Source organism: Pantherophis guttatus, chromosome 3, assembly GCF_059756535.1.
Source record: "Pantherophis guttatus breed Tessera chromosome 3, ASM5975653v1, whole genome shotgun sequence".
Taxonomy (NCBI): Eukaryota; Metazoa; Chordata; class Lepidosauria; order Squamata; family Colubridae; genus Pantherophis; species Pantherophis guttatus.
The window spans coordinates 190,982,083-191,004,618 of record NC_142065.1 but is presented as its reverse complement, the minus strand read 5'-3'; the positions used below and the strand labels follow the sequence as shown (position 1 = coordinate 191,004,618).

The 22,536-nt window shown below is 38.4% G+C and overlaps 2 protein-coding genes and 1 long non-coding RNA gene across 5 annotated transcripts in view; 1 reads left to right on the top strand and 2 right to left on the bottom strand.

Annotated features, from left to right (window-relative positions):
• FZD6 (frizzled class receptor 6) overlaps positions 1 to 15,558 on the bottom strand; it is a 21,185-nt gene extending 5,627 nt beyond the window's left edge. The window contains exons 1-4 of one of the 3 annotated variants that reach the window (XM_034422143.3): positions 15,365 to 15,558; positions 13,755 to 14,099; positions 3,793 to 3,989; positions 921 to 1,938 (exon numbers count right to left, since the gene is read on the bottom strand). In XM_034422143.3, coding sequence (XP_034278034.1) covers positions 921 to 1,938; positions 3,793 to 3,989; positions 13,755 to 13,961 — 1,422 coding nt within the window. In that variant the 5' untranslated portion in view covers positions 13,962 to 14,099; positions 15,365 to 15,558. Of the gene's footprint in view, positions 1 to 920; positions 1,939 to 3,792; positions 3,990 to 13,754; positions 14,100 to 14,189 lie in introns of all 3 variants that reach the window. The other 2 variants (XM_034422146.3, XM_034422145.3) reach the window with 2 other exon arrangements.
• Positions 15,557 to 22,536, top strand: part of LOC117668331 (uncharacterized) — a 10,339-nt gene continuing 3,359 nt past the window's right edge. The window contains exons 1-3 of the long non-coding RNA XR_004592252.3: positions 15,557 to 15,790; positions 17,808 to 18,035; positions 22,134 to 22,210. This is a non-coding gene — a long non-coding RNA (uncharacterized LOC117668331). The remainder of the gene's footprint in view (positions 15,791 to 17,807; positions 18,036 to 22,133; positions 22,211 to 22,536) is intronic.
• BAALC (BAALC binder of MAP3K1 and KLF4) overlaps positions 20,141 to 22,536 on the bottom strand; it is a 17,782-nt gene continuing 15,386 nt past the window's right edge. The window contains exon 3 of the mRNA XM_034422148.3: positions 20,141 to 22,376. Coding sequence (XP_034278039.2) covers positions 22,263 to 22,376 — 114 coding nt within the window. The 3' untranslated portion in view covers positions 20,141 to 22,262. The remainder of the gene's footprint in view (positions 22,377 to 22,536) is intronic.

Here is a 22,536-nt window from a genome sequence, read left to right as displayed (position 1 = left end):
TCTGATTTATAGTGGAAAGACTAAAAACTCAGACTAAGAATATCTACTCTACGCACTCAAAACTGGAATCTCTAGAAATTATAATGGTACAAATGAAAGAAGGAATTTTATTTTTTTCCTTTTGCATATTCAAGATTAGAAGTAACTACCCTACCAGCCTTTGTAATTTCATAGAACATAAAATCTGAGGTATCTTGAAAAAAAAAAAATTAAACTGCTTTAGTACTTCAAAGTTTTATAATACTGAAATGACACTCTCAAATGATATCAAAGATACAGTATTTAACTTACAGTTACTTTCCTTGCTTATTTTTGTTTCTAAATGTAAACATTTGACTTTATTGGAGAGGGGTACATATTAACCTCAAATGTCCATTTAATTAAGATGTTTGTTATGCAAATTATTGATCTTCTCAATTTTAAATGTTTCAGAATGTATGTATGTATAATCCAGTGCTGAGGATGCTGCTAACTATTCTATGAAGAAACTATTTACTTAACAATTTTTTAAAAATATCTTCTATAACAGGAAGACACCAGGTCTGAAATCTACAAGTTTATGCTCCAGTAACACATTTTGTATTTCAAATGAGTAACATGGTCCTTCTACCATCTTCAATTTAAAGTTACAATTACATAGCCCTTAACTTGTTCTAAAGGATTCTATACATGTCATGACACATGCAATGAATTTGACCCCTCCCCCACAAGAAATTATACAACCCTGAACTACCGTATTTAACAGTTACAAAAAATTTGCAGGTCTCCTAAAAGTACTGGGAGCATCAAATATTCTTTCCAAACAGTGTTCTCTTTGCCTGTGGACTAATTGATGCATCAAAACATACAATCCGACCCCAAAACCGTATGCCCTATTCTTTGTTATTCAAGCATTAAATGTGCTAATATTTCAATCTTACCTGATAAGGACAGGGTATATGGAATTGATCACAGTGGTCATAAACCCAAGTGGTTTCCCAGATCTTCCTATACACCTGCTCATAGATGTAACAGCCCAAAAGTATCGCTAGAGGTACGAGGTATAAGCCGCTGAAGACACCGATTCGAATCATGAATTTTTTCAACTTCTCTTGATTCCTGCCATCATTCTGTATGACTTGGCGCACATGATTTAGAGAAATTATACCCGCTAAAAGGAGAGATAAACCGACCAAGACACAAATACACAAAGGCAGGAGAACAAAATATCGAGATGTAGCTAAGTCGTAGAGGCCAACAAAACAGACGCCACTAACGTTGTCACCTTCCACTTTGTTCATGGCAAGGAGCATCACTGTGAGAAACCCCGGCATGCCCCAGGCAACTGCGTGGAACCACATGGCTTTTTGTTCAATAGCTTCACAGCTCCATTTTCTTCCAGCAGCAAGGAACCAAGTGACTGTGAGGATCACCCACCAGACAGTTCCGGCCATTGTGAAAAAATACAAAGCCATGAAGACAAGGGTGCAACCTTTGTTCTGAGAACCAAGAACGACTGTTTCACCAAGCTGTAGCTTTTCATCGCTCTTATTACAGGCTGTTTTGTTTCCTAGGACAAACCCGAGGAAGTAAACGAGAGACACTATACTATAACAAACAGAGTAGTATATAATTGGCCTCTCTGGATACCTGAACCTTTTAACATCAATCAAAAATGTTAGGAATGTAAACAGAGTGGCACAAAGGCAAAAAATTGAAACAATGCCAATAAAGCTTTTGGCAACTTCTAGCTCATGATTGTTGAAGTACATGTTGGGGCAAGGGGGTGCACACTGCTCAATGCCTAAAAACCTATAGCCTTGTCCACTGGATGTTTGCAAATGACGTGGACACCAAAATCCATAGTCCCTTTTGGGCTGCCCTGGGATCTTCCATGTGTTATGAGCTCTTGTAGTAATAGAAGCAGTGACAGCAGCAGTTTCATCACAGTCCTCCAATCTAGAAAGTCCAAAAAGAGGGGGAAATTGGTTATGATATTATAGAAGTGGCCGCAGGCTATTCGGGGTTCCATTCGCCTGTTACTCTAAACACACACAAAAAACTTCTCAAAACATGAGATGTATGTTTCTAAGCATACGCTAGGTATATCTTATTTGTAAAACCTGGCTAGAATGAGATTTCACAGAACTAGGGCTGTAGAACAACTTAGCTTACGTAGGTAAAACCTGGCTAGAAAGAATATGCATATATATATATATATATATATATATATATATATATATATATATACACACACACACACACACACACACACATATACATACATACACACACACACACACACACACACAAAATTTAAACAGAAAGAAAACAAAATTAATAGGCAAGAATCCACAAAAAGTCACTATAAGGGAACATAGTTGCAGGTACACTGAAGCAATAATGCGCCTCTTATGCTTCAAATACAAAAGCTGCTAAAAGTCAATCCAGAGCTCTGAGAATAACTTTCCCACTTTACAGACTGCTTAAGGCTTTTTAAAAGGACTTGTGCTAATATAGAGAAAAGTTAACAATTGCTGGGCATAAGTAGTAACTTTCAAAGGTCTGTTAAGCAGTTATTTAGAGCACTCTACACTATTTGAAGAATTCACATTCTTTTTTAATAGGTCCAAGTGGAGAACTGCTATAGTTAATACAAGGTTTTCCAAGCCTGAATAGCTAAGACTGAATCTCTGGTTAAGAAAAAGTGGCCTGATCTAATTCATCAATTGTTATAAATAAAAACTGGAATCAAAAATGGCCCCAAGCCTAACACTTTTGTCCTGTATGGTAAGGAGCAAAAGCCCTTCATAATTCCTAACAATTGGTCTCTAAAGAAAGTCTCAATTGAACTGCTGCATCTACAATGGAAATATAAAGCCATCAAGCGCTACTTCTATCCTATAGAAATTTCAATTCGCTAATTAGCTTTCATACTAATGGTTGCAAGCCATTCTCAATTATCTATAAAATCTACAGTTTCCTAAAAAGAAAAAAAACCTGAATCCAATTAAGCCAAACACTCAGTTAAAAATCTAGAATGGGGAGGATAATATCATTTAAAGGTGCTAAACTACAATTCTCAGGATTCCCAATCATCATGGCTCAGAAAGCTAAGATGTTTAAATGGACCTGAGTTGCATTTTAACCTCAGATAAAATAACTGTTAGATAACAATGAAACATCAATGATAACCAAGCAACAAAATGAATGAAACAAAGGTCAATTATGTCAAAATCACAAAATCCAATCCAAAGAGTAAATCTCAAGGCTTGCAAAAACTAAAACTTTATAGTTCTTAGTTTAATTTAATCATGATTAATTTAGCTTAATCATGTTTTCACTATGTGTTGAGAGTTCCCTGAAAGAGGAAGGATGTTCAAGGACATGAATTTTGGGAAGAAAGCTGAAGGCTAATTTAATGATCAAGCATGCAGTTACCCAATTCATAAAATTATTTTCCCCCTGTCCCCAAACATGAGGGATTATGGAGACAGTTTGGGGAATCAGATATCATATAAATAGTGTTCATAATGGAGCAATTATTTGATGCAGTTTCAACTGTGTGCAAAAACAGAGAGCCATATATCTGCAATATGAAGAGATATTCAGCTGGACCTAAGACCTAAGTTAATTCTAATAGAAATAGTGGTTAATTTTTATTCTTTTTTATGTTGTTTGTGTTTGAATTCTACTATGGCTGGTTGTTTTTATTTTTTCATTTCCTGTACATTTTTGAATCATGAGACTGCCACAGAGTATAAATTCAACAAATAGAAATAAGAGGGGGGAAAAATATGAAAAGCAATGTACCTGCTACATTCAAGTTCCTTAGGCCATCCAATTTCAAACATGTCTATCATCTTTTTACAGTCCTCATACACTCTTGCACAAAGGCTCCGGCAAGGGTTTACAACACGTGTTTGTTCAAAGCAAGCAGGCACAAAGGCTTTGCACAGAAATGCATGGACATCTGGGGAGCACTGAAGATTCAGAAGAGGAAGAAAGAGCTTTGGGAAAAGAAAATGAGATGTGAATTAGCGTACAAAGAAAATTCAGAACAAATCAAAGCAAGAGTGCCTTTAATCCTTTTTTCCCTTTCCTTTTCTGAAAGACTATCAGCTTGTTACAGACCTTCCATAAAAGAATGACTTCCAAACTATAACATTTTAGTAAGGCTGACTCCCCTCCCCGAAAAAATCTTGTCAATTTGTTTTTGTAAAAAGCCCTATAGCAGGGGTGTCAAACTCAAGGCCTGCAAGGCCGCTCTGGAAACAGCAAAGGACCGGCCCGGGGCCCTCCCAAGCTCCGTTTTCACTGGCACCGGGTTGCAGGAGACTGTCGCAGCCGAAAACAGAGCTCGCACCCGAAAACAGAGATCAGGAGCCCATTTTCGCTGGCAGAGCACTCAGGCTGCCACAGGCGCCCCTGAAACAAGTGACAAGCTGGCCACGTCCACCCTGGCCACATCCCCCCGAGATCAAACACAAATCTAATGCGGCCCTCAATGAAATAGTCTGACACCCCCGCCCTATAGAATGGGTTTTCATCTCTCAATTAACTTCTTCTGAAACTTCAGTACTGACAAGAGAAAGATTCTAGCAACATGATTTCACTGAGATTTCTAGCAACAGTTGAAGTGTAGCAAACAGGTTTTACTATGAACCAAAATTAAAATTCGGGGGGCGGGGGGGCGCGGTCAGAGGTTGAAAATGTTATGCTGAAGGGTAAGGTGAGGTACTAATCTCCTCACCTTTTAACACATAGATTGTACACACAGATTGACTCCATCCATTAAATGCCATGGGGGATTGAGAGCAAGAAAGAGCAGGTAGATGTTTTCATATCCACCTGCACTTGAAGATAGGCACATTAATTGGTCCCATTAATTATAGTCCAGGTTTCTATGGCAAAGTTTATAAGCTGTATATTTGAAGTCATTTCTCTTGTATAATCACACTGAACATTTAATTAAACATCCATAATTCCAATGCTTAATGTTCCACAGGTTTGACCTCTTTCTCCTGCTTGTGACAGTTGACCTTTTCTAAAACATCAGGATAGATATTTATCTAATGAATATTATTTTGTTCACCGTATCCAATGACCACCCAGAAAATGTACAAGTCAATAGCATTTTCCTTTATTTAGGGTATCCATTGTATGGGCCAGATGAAAATATTCTATTGTACAATAAACCACACTTCCTGGCAAACACACATACACACAAAAAGTGAAGGAAAACAAATAGCACTTGAATTGTTGAAGAAGAATGACTGAAAATGAACAGGATACACAAATTATGCCATGCTATGCACAACATATACTAATAGCTATACTGAATAAAACATTTTATATAACTATCATATTCATGTCAAATATGTAAAAAAACCTAAACATATGTTAGCAATGTAGGGAGAAAGCATAGGTGCAGAGACATATCAATTATTGGGGAAGCTGAAATACAATAATTTAAATGTACATTAAAATGTTCAGGAAGTTGTGCAATAATGATAAATATAGTGCCTTCCCACAATAGTATTCCTTAACTCAAATTCACTCTTGATATTTTAAGCATAGAAACAGAAGCAATTTGCTTTCCAAAGGTCTTTTGCACATATGGTACAATTGCCTTCCTCTTTTCCTTTAGCTGCTTCTGTTCTTTTCTGTGTGTATTTGTGTGTGTGTGCGCACACGCATGCCTTCAAGTGTCTTTAATCACTAGAGACTTTCTGATCAAGTCCCATTTAGGATTTCAGACATTGTTTACCATTGTCTACTTCCTAGAATTGAAGAGAGTGATTGGCCCAAAGTCACCCAACTAGCTTTGTGCCTAAGGTGGGACTAAAACTCTCGGACTTTAGCTTTCTAGCCTGGTGCCTTAATCACTACATCAAACTGACTCCAACTGAAACAAAAAGTATTCTTCAAATGTTCTTTGATTTATCTATCAGTCATGAGAGTTTCCATTTCATCTATTAAATCTATTTTCCCTTCTACATTAACACCTTAAGATGATTTTGTTGATTTTCCATACATTAATTCCTAGATAATAAAGGTCGTAAATGTTCAGCTTTTTTCAGTGGCTCAACAGTTTTTCAAACTATATTCTGCAAAATTCAAGTGATCCATGAGAAACTAAGGGCAATACATACATACATATGTACATACATATAAATACATCACACAAATGCAATCAATTTTCTCTCATGAGATCTGTTCATCAAGGTCCTGGGATTTTTTTAAAAAATTAACATGTTCTATTACCTGAAAAGATTTGCAAAATGTGGTTTTAAAATTAATTTTGATTTTCTGTATGATTCACATTGAACCTTGCCTAAAGAATCTTGCACATTTTACCAGTTTTTGTGAGGTATAACCCATCCCATTTTAGCAGCTTATGCTAGATAAATCAGACAATGATACAAGAAACCAAATCTGACTGATTTGCACTGCCCATCATTTGTCTACAGGATTCTTTTATTTTTAAATCTCTTCCATAGACCAGAAAAGTAAATTAAAAAACCATCTATCCTCTGGTTGTCCTGGTTAGTTGTTCCTGGAAATGTTCAATGGGGTGTAATGGGTTAGTTTATAACTCCTATTAAACAACCTGCTGCCCACTGGATCATAGTTTCAGTTATATTTCAAATATATATTATCAGATTCCTCAATTGCCTTAAACAATGGCAGAGCTTATAATGTACTGGACAGGTTTTTAAAAATGTAGAGAGATATTCAAAAGATATCAACCTTGAAAGTAGCCCTATAGAACTATAAAGCATAGTCAAAACATAAGCAGTTGACCACAGGAAATGTTTTATGACATGTTATATTATGTCAGTAAAATGGTTTCTGACCGTTTTGTCATGTTTTATAAAAATTTGCCAAATTTCAATTCCAAAGGATTCATGGGTCCCAGATTTAGGATGCATTCTGTAAATTAGTCCATTTGAAGGAGCTTGATTACAGACACAAGTTTTAGGTAGTTCTTAATTTACAACTGAAGCTTAATAATGGTCCAAAGTTACAACAGCCTTGAAAAATGTGTCTTACAACCCTTCCTTGAAGTTACGACCATTGCATAACTCTCAATTCACACTTAACAGATAACAGATTAACAGAGTTGGAAGGGACCTTATAGGTCATCTAGTCCAACCCCCCCCTCAAGCAGGAGACCCTATACCATTTCTGACAAATTGCAGTCCAATCTCTTCTTGAAAGCCTCCAGTGACGAAGCTCCCACAACTTCCGAAGGCAACTGTTCCATTGGCTGATTATTCTCACTGTCAGAAAATTTCTCCTTATTTCTAGGTTGAATTTCTCCTTGGTCGGTTTCCATCTATTATTCCTTGTCGGGCCTTCAGGTGCTTTGGAAAACAGCTTGACCCCTTCCTCTCTGTGGCAACCCCTCAAATATTGGAACACTGCTATCATGTCTCCCCTGGTCCTTCTCTTCACTAGACTAGCCATGCCCAGTTCATGTAACCGTTCTTCATATGTTTTAGTCTCCAGTCCCCTAATCATCCTGGTTGCTCTTCTCTGCACTTTTTCTAGAGTCTCTTTTTTATAGTGTGGTGGCCAAAACTGGATGCAGTACTCTAGGTGTGGTCTTACTAGGGCTTTATAGAGTGGTATTAGTACCCCACTTGATCTTGATTGTATCCCTCTGTTAATGTAATTTAGGATTGCACTGGCTTTTTTAGCTGCCGCTGCACTTTTTTTTTTTTTTAATTTGATTTATATGCCGCCCTTCTCCAGAGACTCAGGGCGGCTTACAATGTGCTCAGCAATAGCCTTCATCCTTTTGTATATTTATACAAAGTCAGCTTATTGCCCCCACAACTGGGTCCTCATTGCTGGCTCATATTTAGCTGATTGTCCACCAAGACTCCAAGATCCCTCTCAGAGTCACTGCTATTAAGCCTGGTTTCCCCCAGTTTATATGTGTGCTTTTGGTTTTTCTTACCTAAGTGTAAGACTTTACTTTTCTCTACACTGAATTTCATTTTGTTAGATAGGGCCCAGTGTTCAAGTCTGTCAAGATCCATCTGGATCTTGAGCCTATCCTCTAGAGTGTTAGCTATTCCTGCCAGCTTAGTATCATCTGCAAATTTGGTGAGTTCCCCTTCTATTCCCTCATCTAAGTCGTTTATGAAGATATTGAAGAATACTGGGCCTAAGACGGAACCTTGTGGTACCCCACTGCTTACTTCTCTCCATGTAGACTTAGACCCGTTAAGCACTACTTTTGACAACTGACTTGGATTTACAATGGTTGCAGTGTCTTGAGGTTATGTGATTGTAATTTGCGACTTTTCCAGCTGACTTATGACAAGCAAAATTAATTGGAGAAGCTGAATTCACTTAATAATCATAAGAGTCATCTAATGACCATCGTGATTAGCTTAATGATTGAAATTTTGGTCCCAATTGTGATTGCAAATTGAACTATACCTGTATATCGGGGTGAAATGCCCCCTGTTCGGACCGGATCGCCTGATCCGATAGCGATGGTGGCGGGTGATTCGGAGAACCGGTAGCAAAAATCCCTGCCCTGCTGAGCCGCACCATGCCTAGCTGAGCCGCACAATGATCAGAAGCTTTTTTTTTTTTACTTTTAAAAGCATTTTTTCTACAACCTCTTCTGATGAAAAAATGCTTTTAAAAGTAAAAAAAAAGCCTCTGATGATCGCGCGGCTCAGCTGGGATCATCAGAGGCCTTTCAAAGCATTTTTTTCTGCAACCTCTTGGCCGGAAGAGGTGGTAAAAAAAATGCTTTGAAAAGTCTCTGACGATCCCAGCTAAGTTCCTGATCGGCAGAGAGGCTTTTCAAAGCATTAGAAAAAATGCTTTGAAAAGTTTTTTTTAAAAAAAAGTTGGCCACACCCACCGTCACATTACCCACCCCCCACCAAGCCACACCCACAGAACCAGTAGTAACAGATTTCACATTTCACCCCTGCCGTATATAGATAAATGTTACTACCGTACTTTTCATGTATAAATAAGAGGTTACTATTTCTGGTAATGTTTAACAGTTTATCTTTTTTTAATCTATAATTGTGGTTAGATTTTGATCATTAAGTGAGGGATTGGAGGTTCTTTAAATGAAAGGTGGACTGCTGTTATTTGTGTCTTATTGGATCTTTGCTGGTTTATAAGGAGAGCTGAAGATTTAGAGGTGGATCTACGGAAAATGGGGTAAGGTGGAACAAAGATATATTTGTATTTTAAAAGACAGAGGCATGCTGTTAATGTTGAATATACCGTGTTTCCCCAAAAATAAGACCCTGTCTTATTTTTTTTGAACCCTGAAATAAGTGCTTGGCCTTATTGCCATGCACTCAAAAGGCCGATTGGGCTTATCATCAGGAGATGTCTTATTTTGGGGGAAACAGGGTACTTGTTGGGGATGAAGGATTTTTTCCCTTTTTTGGGGGAGGCTTTTTTTCCTGCACTTTTAAAATATTGATTTCTTTTAAAAATATTTTATGAGCTTCCTGTGTTAATTTTATCTTTTTAATATAATCTTTAATAAAATTATTCAAAAAGTAAATCATCTGAGCCTCCAGGCCCAGCCTCTTTCCAAGTTTTTCAAAGTCTATGGTAATATTTCGTAGCTGTTCTTTGCGATATTATTTTATCCCTAAGTGTGTCAGCAGAAAGGAATAACTTATCAGTTGAATCACTTGGAACTTCTTCTGTTACCCACTTGTTCCTTGTTCCTAGAAGACAGCTTGCTTCATGAGTTGACAGATCTGCCTATATACCTTTGTTTCAATAGCTCCTAAGAGTGAATCTTCTCATCTTCTTATACTGCATAAACAGGGATGTGGTGACTCAGTGGCTAAGACTCTGAGCTTGTCAATTGAAAGGTCAGCAGCTCAGCGGTTCGAATCCCTAGTGCCGTGTAACGGGGTGAGCTCCCGTTACTTGTCCCAGCTTCTGCCAACCTAGCAGTTCGAAAGCACATAAAAAATGCAAGTAGAAAAATAGGGACCACCTTTGGCATTTAGTCATGCCGGCCACATGACCACAGAGATGTCTTCGGACAGCACTGGCTTTTTGGCTTTGAAACGGAGATGAGCACCATCTCCTAGTCGGGAACAACAAGCATATATGTGCGAGGGGAACCTTTACCTTTACTTTTATACTGCATAATTGCATTCTTTCTGAACATTTTGTCTGCACCATTTTTTTCCTTAAACACCCATAGACTGTTTCATCTGCGAAGGTTGGAAAGCTGTTAAGAGTTTGAGCATTACAGAAAACCTTCTGTGTATCTTGTTTCTGGTTGTTATTCTCACCCACTCGCTTTGCTATTCTATTTGTCTTAGAATAGCTAAGTTGTAGAGCCTCCTTTCTTTGAAACGATAAATCCTCACCGTTTCTCATCAGCTGAATGTAGCTACTTGCTGCTCCAATCTTGTGTCTTTTTCTACAAGGATATTTTTTTTTCATTTGCTGTTAACACAACCCTAGCTGTTTTCAGGGCAAGAAGATAAAGATGCCAGAAGCATGGATGTCACAACAACATTTTCACTTTTTCTTCATTCTTCTCTGTACTATCAATTACAGAGAGGCTTGTATTTCTTATTCCTTTCTCTGTCTCTCTTCATTTTACTCAAATACAAACTCTAAATTTACAAGGACTTCCTCTTCTTCAAGTAAATTCTTGCTAGCTCTGTTAACTCAATCAGGCACTGCTGCCTGAATCTATCCAGCTTATATCTATCTTAAGCTGTTCCATAAGCAGGAATCAGTCAGCCAGTCTCTACAATGGGCAATCAGCAACTCCCAGGACATATCAACTATTCAAGTGTGTTCCTCTCCCCAGCTCTGCACACAATCCCTCAAGAGACACAGCCCTTTTGTCACTTTTGTCTCTTCCTCCCATTAAAACTCCCTGACCAAATTCCCACAGGTGTAGATTCAACATCTAAACCGAATCTAGTTCTCCGCTCCAACCTATACCAATTTTGTGGTTGGAAGAAATCACGAGCCAACAAATTGAGCTATTTTATTTCTATTATTATTATTTCTATTAGGAATAACAAGAGGAAACTACAGTAAGAAAATTCAATACATGATAGTGCATATAACAACGGCGGCCAGAATTGCCTATGCGCAAAACTGGAAACAGGACAGCATACCCTCGAAGAGAATGGTGATCTAAAAGGTGTTAGTCTGCGCTGAGATGGACAGGCTAACATTGGAATTAAAAGAAAGTGGGGAAACGGAATATTATTTAGTCTGGGACATGTGATACAAATGGCTTGAGAATAGAAGTAAAGATGAAAAGTAAAAGGTAACTTAAGAGGAACACTAAAATTAAAGACAATGTATATAGTTAAATGAAGAATAAGAAATTTAATGTATGTTATGTATGTATGGTTTTATCAATGCTGGAACGCTGTAAAAATTGTAAATGTGATATAAAATGATGAAATATGTTCAATAAAAACATTTATAAAAAAAATACCAATTTTGGTTTTTAAAAATTGTATCCCCCAAATTGTAACAAGCAGCCTAAATTGGGGAGTGGGGGATGGGCTTTTTGATGCAATACCTACATTAATCCTTAACCCAAGAGGTACCTTAAGGGCACCCCATTTTGCTGATTATAGTCTTCCTTAGAAGCAAGTCCTGCCAAATTCAATTGGACTTACTCCTGTATAATTGTACTTAAAATTGCAGCTTTAAAAAGCATGCTCAATGCTTAATCTTTCATCTTTGTTTCTACATGTGTTGACTTGCCTCAGTTACCTTACAAGATATAAAGTGAGTGTTCAAATGCTATTTATTTTTGTGCATGTGTACATATGACTTCTTTATAATTATATTGAAACAATTATTCAAATAATTTTAATTGTTAATAAAGGCATGCATTAGCATCCTGTGTCCACCTTCCATTGCCAGCATGCTCTTCTTCTGCAAAACTCTCCCTTATGTATATGCAAATATACATATTTAGTAGATAGCATTAATGGGCAGATTATTTAAATGCATCAGACTTATTTCTACTAGATTTAAATAGATATATAGCCGAAAAAAAGATCAACTACAATTACATCTAAAGCTTTATAGATAGCAATTAGTTTTTATGCAGGCAGATGCTTGAAGGCCTGAGGAGATCCCATAAGAGGCTACCTACTACAAAAACCTAGAAGCTTTTAGTCTGATGATTAAAATATCTCAGTTGAGAAGCCAAGACAGAAAATTAAACATAGGTTCAGGGAGGATACATAAAAAGATGTTTTTGAAACTATTTCAGGTGAAAGCTTATCTCTGGATAGCTAAGATTTGTTAATTGGATTTTTAAAACATTAAAATATTTTATTTTAAATTTATTTTTAATGACTCATGGAATTGACATTTAAGTATAAGAAAAAAAAATATAAGAAAAATTAGCTCATACTACAAATTAGGTAATTCTAGAAAAACAAGATGAGTTTATATATGAAAAATTAAGATGTGTCAATAATTTTAAAAATTATACTTTCAAAGAAGCAAACTGAAAGAATAGCTGTCAATTTTGAAATGAACGCGTTCCCCAGGGGAAGGCCTAATCCAGTTGACAATCATGCTTCTCTCAATGGATGCTTAACACAATCCTTTTATACAGAGCTAACTCATAACAAGACAGTCCCCAGACAGCTAGACTCTAACCATTAAGACTAAATCAACACCTTGACCTGTGTATAAAACTTAATAGGCAACAGGGCAGATCTTTCAATATCATAATGATTATAATTATAATATACCAGTTGGCAACCTAAATACTGCCTTTTTCATCAACTGTATCTTCCCAACACTCTTCAAAAGTAAAATGCAGAATATTTTACAATAGTCTAATGGATCACAATTTGCAGAGCCTGAAATAAAGGCTCCGTCCCATTAATGTACCCAACCAACCAAATGCAGGCATTTATTTAAAAAAGGCTTTGGAAAACTACCAGGAGCCCTGGTAGCGCAGCAGACTAAAGCAGACTAAAGCACTGTTATTAACACCAGCTGCCTGCAATTACTGCAAGTTCAAATCTCACCAGGCTTAAGGTTGACTCAGCCTTCCATCCTTTCTAAGGTAGGTAAAATGAGGACCCAGATTGTGGGGGCAATAAGCTGACTTTGTATAAAATATACAAAAGTATGAAGGCTATCGCTTAACGCACTGTAAGCCGCCCTGAGTCTCCGGAGAAGGGCGGCATATAAATCAAATTTTTTAAAAAAAACCTTAATTACCAGCTCTTGCTGCTAACACAACAAAAACATTGCAAATGGAACTGAGCCAAGCTGTCAAGGTATAAACAAAATAGGAAAATATATTTAAAAGCAGACTGAAAAAGAAGCATCATAAGAAAAGCCGTCATATATTTTCACTGCATTAACTGCTTGACACACATAATGGATGCTGTAAATTGTTTCTTGAATTAAGGTTTCTAAAATAATAAATTAAGAGCCAGTCTGGTCTAGTGGTTAAGGTGCTGGCCTAGAAACCAGGAGACAATGAGTTCCAGTCCTACCTTAGGCATGAAAGCCAAATAGGTGACCTTCAGCCACTTACTCTGTATCAGTCCAACCCACCTCACAGAGTTGTCATTATGGGAAAAACAGGAGGAGGAAAGAATATTTATTATGTATGTTCACCACCTTGAGTTATTTATAAAAGTAATAAAGGCAGGATAAAACTAATAATCTTACATTTTTGTACTGCAAAAGGTATCTGCATTAGAGAAAAACTGCTCATAAATACGTACAAGGACAAAACTCACCTTCAAGTGGGAAGCTGCAGTGTCCTGATCATAATGTCCCATCATATTAGGAAAAAATGTCATATTGTAAGTCATTCCAGAACATCTTGGGATAATAATAGGCTCACATGTGAACAAACTGTGTCCATAGGTCAAGTTTAAGATTAAACTCCAGATCAGAAGGAAAACAAGGACCCCCATCTTCCCAAATATTTCCAGCTTCACCATAAGGATTTGTTTTTTGGGGGAGTCCTGGTTTCTCTCTCAAGCAGATAACTGGCATTCAGAGATTACATTTGTTGTTTCTCTTCATATTTGCATCGGCAGCAGTGCTTTTAAAGATAACATTTTTCCCCCGACTGCAAACTGCAAAGCAACCAAAAAGAAGTTAATTGATAGCAGCTTTTAACCGCATCAGGAATCTGGTAAACATTAAACAGAAAATGAAAATCGTACTTTAGAACTGTAAGAAGACGCCAGACAAAAGAATACTGGATTTACTCTCTCTTCAACGAGGGAGCTCAGCTAAAAACCAGTTACTACCACAAAAAAAAAAAAACACACAAGCCTCTGCATGTTTACTCAGCGGCATTCCACTGCATGCAGCGAGATACTCCCCGAGTGTTCAAGAAAGGCAGCCAGGCGGAGAAACTATTTGTTCCCAATAGTTACGCACGCAGGCTCCAAGCTGTAGCGAAGCACCATCCAAACTTTAAAATCAACCCGATTATCAAATGTAAAATCACTCGCAACTTCCCCACGGAGGTCACGGCAGCTTTATTGTTTTTGAGAGATAGACTATCGATTGTCAACACAGACGCTCTTTTTTTGTCGTAACCCTCCGCACAGCCGGCCCGGGATTTGCGTAAAATAACCCCCCAAACTGTGGCTACCCAAACGGTTCCTCCTCCTCGCTCCAAGGATTCCCAAAGCTCTCCGTCCTCTCCCAATGCGCGCAAAGAGGCGCGCGTGAGAAAGGGAGATCCCAACTCTAAAAAGGAAAACTCCCCCACAAAACCAGGCTCGGGAGGCCGTTGCTCACTTCCTGCCGCAACTCTCCAGGCCACCTGCGACCCTTCAGGGCTGCGGGTCCTATCAGCTTTTCACGCCACTTACCGGACCCCTCGATGCGGGTCCACCATCCCCTGTAAAAAAAGCCTCAAGCGCAAAACTCTTCCAAGCGCACAAGCCGGGAGCCGCCGATGCGTGGCGGTTTCCCTTCCCCGCGTCTTAAAGGCGGAAAAAGAAAAGAAAAGCGGGGCGAGTTTTTCAAGCCACCTCCTGCGAGCTGCGACCTCCCTCCCCTCCCCCCTTCTTCCCCAACAATCCGGAGGGGGAGCACGAAGAACGCCCCGCGACGTGAAGCCCAAAGCAATGGAGGAGAGCGAAGAAGCGCGGACGCAAAGCCGAGGGAGGTTTTTGAAGGTGGGATTCCCGTCCGCGGGAGGAAAACGCGGAGCCCCAGCCAGGCCAGCCAACTCGGGCTCCGCCTCCCTTTCTGCCCATCCGTTCGTCCCCCCACCACTCCCGGGAGAGGGAAAAAAAAGTGCCAGCCGCCGTCCGGAAAGGCGGCGCCAAAGGGCCGCGCGCCGAGGCTCAGCGGGAGGCGAAGCCCGCGCGCCCCACCTCACCTGCGCCAGTCGGGGGGGAGGGGGGCGAGCGCCGCACCTGGCCGGCCTCGGGGAGGACATAGCCGCGCCGCCCCACTGCTCCCTTCGCCGGTAGGATGTGACTTCTTTCTTTTTTTTTCCGCCCCCTGCCGAAAGGAAACGAGGAGAATCGCGAGTCGCGCGATATTTGAACGGGCGGCGGGAGGGGGGGCCGCGTAGACACACCTTCCCCCCCCCCATCACCTGAATCTCCTCCCGCTTCCCTTTTCCCGGGCTGTTCCAAAGGCGCATCCTTTCCTCCCCCCCCCCCCAACCACACCTGTGTGGATCCTCTGTGCGCGTGGCTGGAAAGATGAGGGTGCTTGTGTGGAGGGGTGCAGAGTAACATGTTTACCCTTTGCTTTTAAAAGAAATGAAAACTTTTCTCCAGCGGAAAAGTTCAGAAAGGTGAGGATTTAAATTCGGAGCTTTTATTCTGGCGGGGTTATTTTTCCTTATACTTATGTGAAAGCTGCAATTTACCGTATGGGAAATTGGAAGTTGGCAATGTAAATAAGAGTAAATAGTAATTAAAGGAAAAATAGTAGGAAAAATATGCACTTACTTGTCAGTGCAAGTAAGACAAAGGGAAAGGAGTAGGATGCAGTAGTAAATCTGGCCCAATCTTTATTTATTTTATTTTATTTTATTTATTTATTTAGTCAAGCATGTATTAAATAACAGATCTAATCTTGTGGGATGGAGTTGATAAATAGGTAAATAGGTGCAGGGAAGTAAAGATATAAGTGGAATTATGTGTGAAGGGATAAACCATGTCTTAAAAATTGGTAGTCGTGATTGTGTCATCTCTTATTGTATAAAAGTAAGAATCCATAAATTAGTTACACACAATTGATTGGTGATAATGGAAGGACCAGCAATGCCTTCTGAAGACAGTTGTGTAATCTCCTGAATGACTGTGATCCAGCAGGAATTTTTCTTTCTATTTGATGACAAACTTGGAAGGATATAGAAAACAAAAATTGGACCTCAAGAATGAAAGAGAATGGTGCCTGTTTGGTGGACATCTACTTATATTTGTTGTTTTGAAAATAAAATTCAAGCAAAAATCTGTTCATGTGTAGAAAAAGAAATGGAACCGATCAATAAGTGATCTGATTGTCTGTTATAAAAAAAACAAGACATTTTTGGGTGGATAATAGGAAAAACACTCATGAAGAAAAATAAAAGAAATTTTCCTTGCTTCCCCCCCTCCCCCCTTGTTGAAAATAATGATATATTGTTTAGAACACTAAGAATAGATGAAGAATAGATGGAGTGATTGGATTTTGTCAATGCCCGGAGTTGGGCTGTGCCAAAATCAAATAAACATCCGCAGTGTTGTCAGATGTGAGCGATTTCCAAGTTTCCTGTTCCCAGGGTAAATACTATCAAAGGAAAAACTATTGGAAAATTAATTTTAAATATTTTTAAAAGTCAAAATACCTGTCTATGGATTCTGGATAAAGTTTGCAAATTTGAACTATTATAAATTTATTGTTCATTGTTATAAAGTCATTTAGAATGTTATTAGAAACTGAAAATAACTAAAATTTAAATCTCAGAAAAAAGTCAGCAACAAATGTTTTGTTGTTGTCATCATTATTACTGTGCAACTGAAACTATAATTCAAAATTTCTTTGTTGCTGGACCAGTTGTGACATAAACTTGTTACGTAGCCTTCAGCCAGACATACAAAAGCTGTGCTTTGCCTTTATGAAATGTAGATAGTCGTAATATTTAAAATTCTTGCAAGTGTTCATTAATGTAAGTAAATTGTGTTGAGAGGTGCACATAATTACAAGCTGAGAGTGAAAGCACTGAGACAATAGGATTGGTATCAGCACCTCTCCCAGAAAACATTCAGGGACTTCATTCCTCACTCTTATACCAAACATGGATAATTGAACTCCAGCAAGTAGAATGAAATGTTTCTAAGCAAGGTAATTTGCAGAGCCACAGAACCATGATAGCAATTCTCTCTTCAGGGTTTGTTAGCTTCAAGTCATTGCATGTACCGAACTGTACCAAAAACAACTTTTAAGATTGTTCAGTTGATAATCTAAGCATATAGAGCCCAGTTAAGTCACAGCAATTGGTCTACCATGACTGATCTAATTTTTTTTTAACTAATACAGGGGTGTTATACTCACGTCGTCACGGCAGCATCATGTGATGTATCAGGACTTTTTTCCCCTTCACTAAACCAGGCGTTGATGTGGCCAGCACATGATGCATCCGGCCCAGTTTGACAGCCCTGAACCAATACCTGGCTGGGAAGCCTTCAGAAAATGTCAATTCTGTGAGCTAGACTGGGAAGTTTTTTAAAAAAACCCTCTAGAAAGCAATAGCAGGCTATTTCTATATTACCAAGACTTCTGTAGTATATAGACAGTCAAGCACTTTGGTCTTTTTTTCTTTCCAGCCACCTAGAATACTACTACTACTACTACTACCACTACTACTACTACTACTACTTCTTCTTCTACAAATTCTACACTGAAAAGTTCCACAAGTTTGACAAAAATTTGCATGACACCATCTAGAAGTTCTTTACCCAATCATAGACATAACCATCTTGGACCAGGAGCCCCCCATCACAAAGCAAGAACATCCAATAGTAAACGAGCATAGGAAGGAAGATGGAAGAAAGGTAAAAGACATTAACTATATGGATAATGTTTGTAATTCTAGACCACAGGCTAACAGAAAAAGGCCTTCCTTATCTACGGAAAGTGGTGAGGCTCAGACGCTTGTGGTTAATTAACATCCCACAACCAGTCATACATGTTACAAACCAGTCACTTAGTCCATCTCTGGCTGTTTCCCTCCCAGGAGGACAGTGCCGGAGAGAGGGACCCCATACTTGCTCCATCTCAATTGCTCAAACAATCAAAGTTGTGGAAGGTTTTTCTTTTCTTTTCCCAGGTGGTCACAAGCACCAATAAAGCAGAGACCTTTCTAACAGTGTGCTCCCATGATGTACCAGAGAATGACCATCAAGGGGTAATAGGGATAATGAGCCCTGTCCTTATGTATGGAAAAGCCCATTCCCTGTCAAAAAACAATAATAAAAGACACACTACCCCTGCAAATAAGCTGACCCTTATCTACGTTGAAGGTGGTGTATATTATATTTTATAAACCTAGCCTATTGTGATTTAGTTAATAAACCCAGATTTAGCCTTAAGTGTGATCCGATTCACTGATTGCACTCCAAGTTCTTTTGTAAAAACTGAGAGAAAGTCGATTGTATTTAACTTTCAAACGCTGGAATTTTTCACAGATCCTTGACAATCTTACAGGTATGTACTTATCATTGGCCACTTGAATGCTGATATAAAAGGAATGTTATTTGCAATCAAGAATTTATTTAAAAGAGGAGTGCAGGCCAGGGAGCTCAAATAATTGGCTTCAAATGACTGCAACAGTTCAGTCTTCCTGGAGGCTACTTAAAGACTGCTATGATCACTTAACAGATATTAAAATTGCTCATTTTAAAAATATTTTGTGACTCACATAACATGCCTATTATACTGTCTTAGCATTCTTTCTCAACCAAATGTCCTTCAAATATATTAAAATACACACCTCACTGTTCCCAGCCTATTGTGATTTAGTATGTGATTTAGCCAGTATGGCTAAGAAATAAGGCTAGCATAGATGATGGAAGTTTGTATTCCAGTATATCCAGAAGGCTGAATCAAAGTGATATAACTCTTATATTAAATAAAACAATAATTTGATCATTTCTTCACCAGAGGATGACACCACCCTTATACAGCTATGTAAAATCAGGAATCTGGTAGCACCTTTTCTGACTAACAAATTTTATTAAAAGGCGTAAGATTTTATGGATTGCAGCTCAGTTCATGAAGTTGCTAGCCAAGCATCTCTCAACCATGACAAGTTGAAGATGTTTGGACTTCAACTCCCAGAATTTCCTAGCCATCATGCTGAGTAAGTCTGGGAACTGAAGTCAGCATCTTTAAATTGGCAGGACTAGACGTATGTAGGATTTAAATTTGGGTGATGTGGGGGAAAGGGGAGGAGCAATGTATTGGGGGTACATCAGTCTAGGCATTCAGTCTAGGCATGCAGAAGCAGCTTCACTTCAGATTTATAGCATAGGTTTTATGTATGAATTTCCCATGTGTGCATAAACCTTAATTATGCAGGATTTTTGACCAACAGAGAATCTGTATGCATATAAACAGGCATAGACAGGCAGGCATTTAAATGCCCCAATGTAAAGAGCAGACATAAGAGTATTGAGTATGTTAATATTGCAGTTACGGAGTGTGCAATTGCCAGCTCGCTCTCTTATGTTCAGTCAATTTTGGAGGCCTCCACAGTGGTACTTCATCATTTGTTCTGGAATTCAATGTCTGATAAATAGGTTACTAAATTTAATGAGACTTAAGAGGCTCACCTGTGAACAGATTACAGTCTAGGTTAGCAGATAAGGGGTGATCTATAGAAAACCAGACACTGTATACTTGCTCAGAAGCAACTGAGACTTATTCCTAGGAAAATGAAAATAATTAATGCATGCTGAGTGCAAGCTTTATTGAAGCATCAGGGCTCCTTTCTAATTACCGGTAGGTATATTACACACACACATACGCACACCATTTGAATTAAAGCTTGGGTGTACATAAGTAATGCCAAGAATGATTCAAAGGTTATTTTCACTTATGCAATCCTGCAGTGCTATAATTAAGACTAAAAACTGAATATAGATTTCAAAACACTGGATTTCTGTATCAAGCAATTTCTTTTAATAGTTCACATTTTTCTAGTTACATTTCCAAAACGTCTCTCTTCTGTGTTAATTAAGGTTCTCATTCAATACATTGATAATTGTTCAGCTTTGATTCTCTCCAGTAATCTGGTCACTTAATTTGTTTACTGATTTATATTTTATTAATTTATAGATTAGACTTCTGCTTGGAAAATTTAGCCTTGCTGTAAAACAGCTCTGCTTCTCCATTGAAATTAGAGACTCGAATATAGTATATACATTTTTTCTCTTTTGAAAAGACACAATCAAGGGATAATTCTCCACCCCACCCCTCTATTTGAAGCTCTTATTAAGTGTACAGTGCGTTAAAAAGGATTTTTACCACAAGGGCAGGAATTAAACACTTGGGGAAGTGTATATTATGCAAATGTGAAAAATGGAAATTCATGAACAAATATGCACTTCCCTCACACTGTCACATGTAATTTCATCCTAAAACTTACTTTTTCGTGCTGTGACCATCAAAAATATCTTCTATCACTATTAAGCATTTTGAACTTTACATCAGTTGCCCTTCAAGTGAAATCAAACTATCTTTCTATATTGTCATATTTAGTCAATTTTTAAAATCTGTTTTAAATCCCATATGGCAGGAGTCCCCAACCCCCCGTCCGTGGACTGGCACCACTCCGAGCCAGAAACCAGGCTGCACAAACAAGTGAAGCCCTATCCACGGAATGCAAGCAGCACACGAAACCATGTCACTGCTATATGGCACTCTTGAGTTCTTTTTGAATTGTGTAGTCTTACAAAAACAACAAATAAATAAACAATGCATTTGGCATAATTTTACTATTTTATAGCAGCATGATTTTCAGCAGGAATAAATGCAGAGGCCAATGTGAAACTCAAGACTTTCAGTCAGGCTTTTTGTTATCAAAATAATATCAAAGCTGAGCTTTGATCACACGGTCAGATGAAATTTTCCTCGTTATCAATGCAGAGAGCACCTGCTTTCTGAACCATAGAAAAATGGTTAGAAAATCAGAAAACGTCCGCCCCAATATTGGTGGATACAGGTTATTTCAACTTTGAATATAATTCACAGTTTGTTGCAATTCTTCCTTTTCATTTCATGCCAGGGAACTTTGTGAGAATTATTCTTGAAAACGAATCACTTGTGGTTTTAGACAGCTGCCAATGAGACTGACAGTTGAATTAGGCCTGTCCTGTGTGGCACACTGTGTGGTGCACACGCCACATTGTGGCACATTGGCAGAGGGAATTGATTTTCCCGAAAAATGAGTATTAACTATTATAGCACAACAACCCAGTGCAAGCTTCCTATATGGCCAAGCAGGATACTGCATTCTTAAATGTTTTACACCTGTCACACAGTTATTTACAGTGACACAATTTTGAGCCATCTATTTTAGGTAGCAGCAAGTTATCTGTCATAGTACAGTAGAACTCTCTTGTGGTATCTCAGCACATTAATGACAGGATCACGAGGGGTGCTATTTTGCATACAGCGATTGCTGTGATCACATTTTGGTTTCAGATAATAAACATTTAATATTAAAATTGAATTAATCTAGATGATAACTGTGCACCATCAGAAGAGCTGAAGAACCAGGCCAGGATCATCCTGGGAAAAATTTTGTCTTTGTGGTCTCTTAAGAGTCCACACTACCTTGATGGCACATAATGAATCAATCAGCCAATCAATCAATCAATACCTGATTGTATGAAAATTTATGTTGCATGTAGCCCTAATTTCTGAGAAGTTTTTCTAGCGTCCCTGGATCATTTGATTTATATTTTTCTTCATAGGAAATTAACTTAAGTTACCATGAGTTAGTTACTTAGCTAGTGGCAAAGTAAAAATCAAACCAGTTACTTCCTAATTGATGGCCAAGCTCATCAAGTACAGGACAAGAAAAAGTATTCAAGCTTCCAGTGCTGACAGAACTGCAGAGCTAATAAAAGTCCATCGTTTTTCCAAAGGCACTCAGCATCAGTTGTCCGCCACATTCAGCATAACATCAGCGTTGAAATTCCAGATCCCTGCATTATGCAGTCAGGTAAAGTGCAGCAAGATATTGCAGAATTCATTCACCTTTTTTCAGTGCTTCCTTAATTGATACCGTTCTTTGCGACTCTTCTGTTGCTATTTATTTGTTTGTATTTGTCTGTTTTGGCAGTGTTACTACTAACTTCTTTTGTAGCTCTTTTTTTGTCCCATTTAACCTGTTTGAAAAGGAGTTTATAAAATATAATTTATGCTTAGAATATATTCTGTAGAAGTAACTCGCTTAAACAGGGAAACAAGATTGGAGAACAGTTTTAAAAAAGAGACTGATTAAATAGTATTCCTAACAGCACTAGAATTTGAATGATTCCTAGGTTC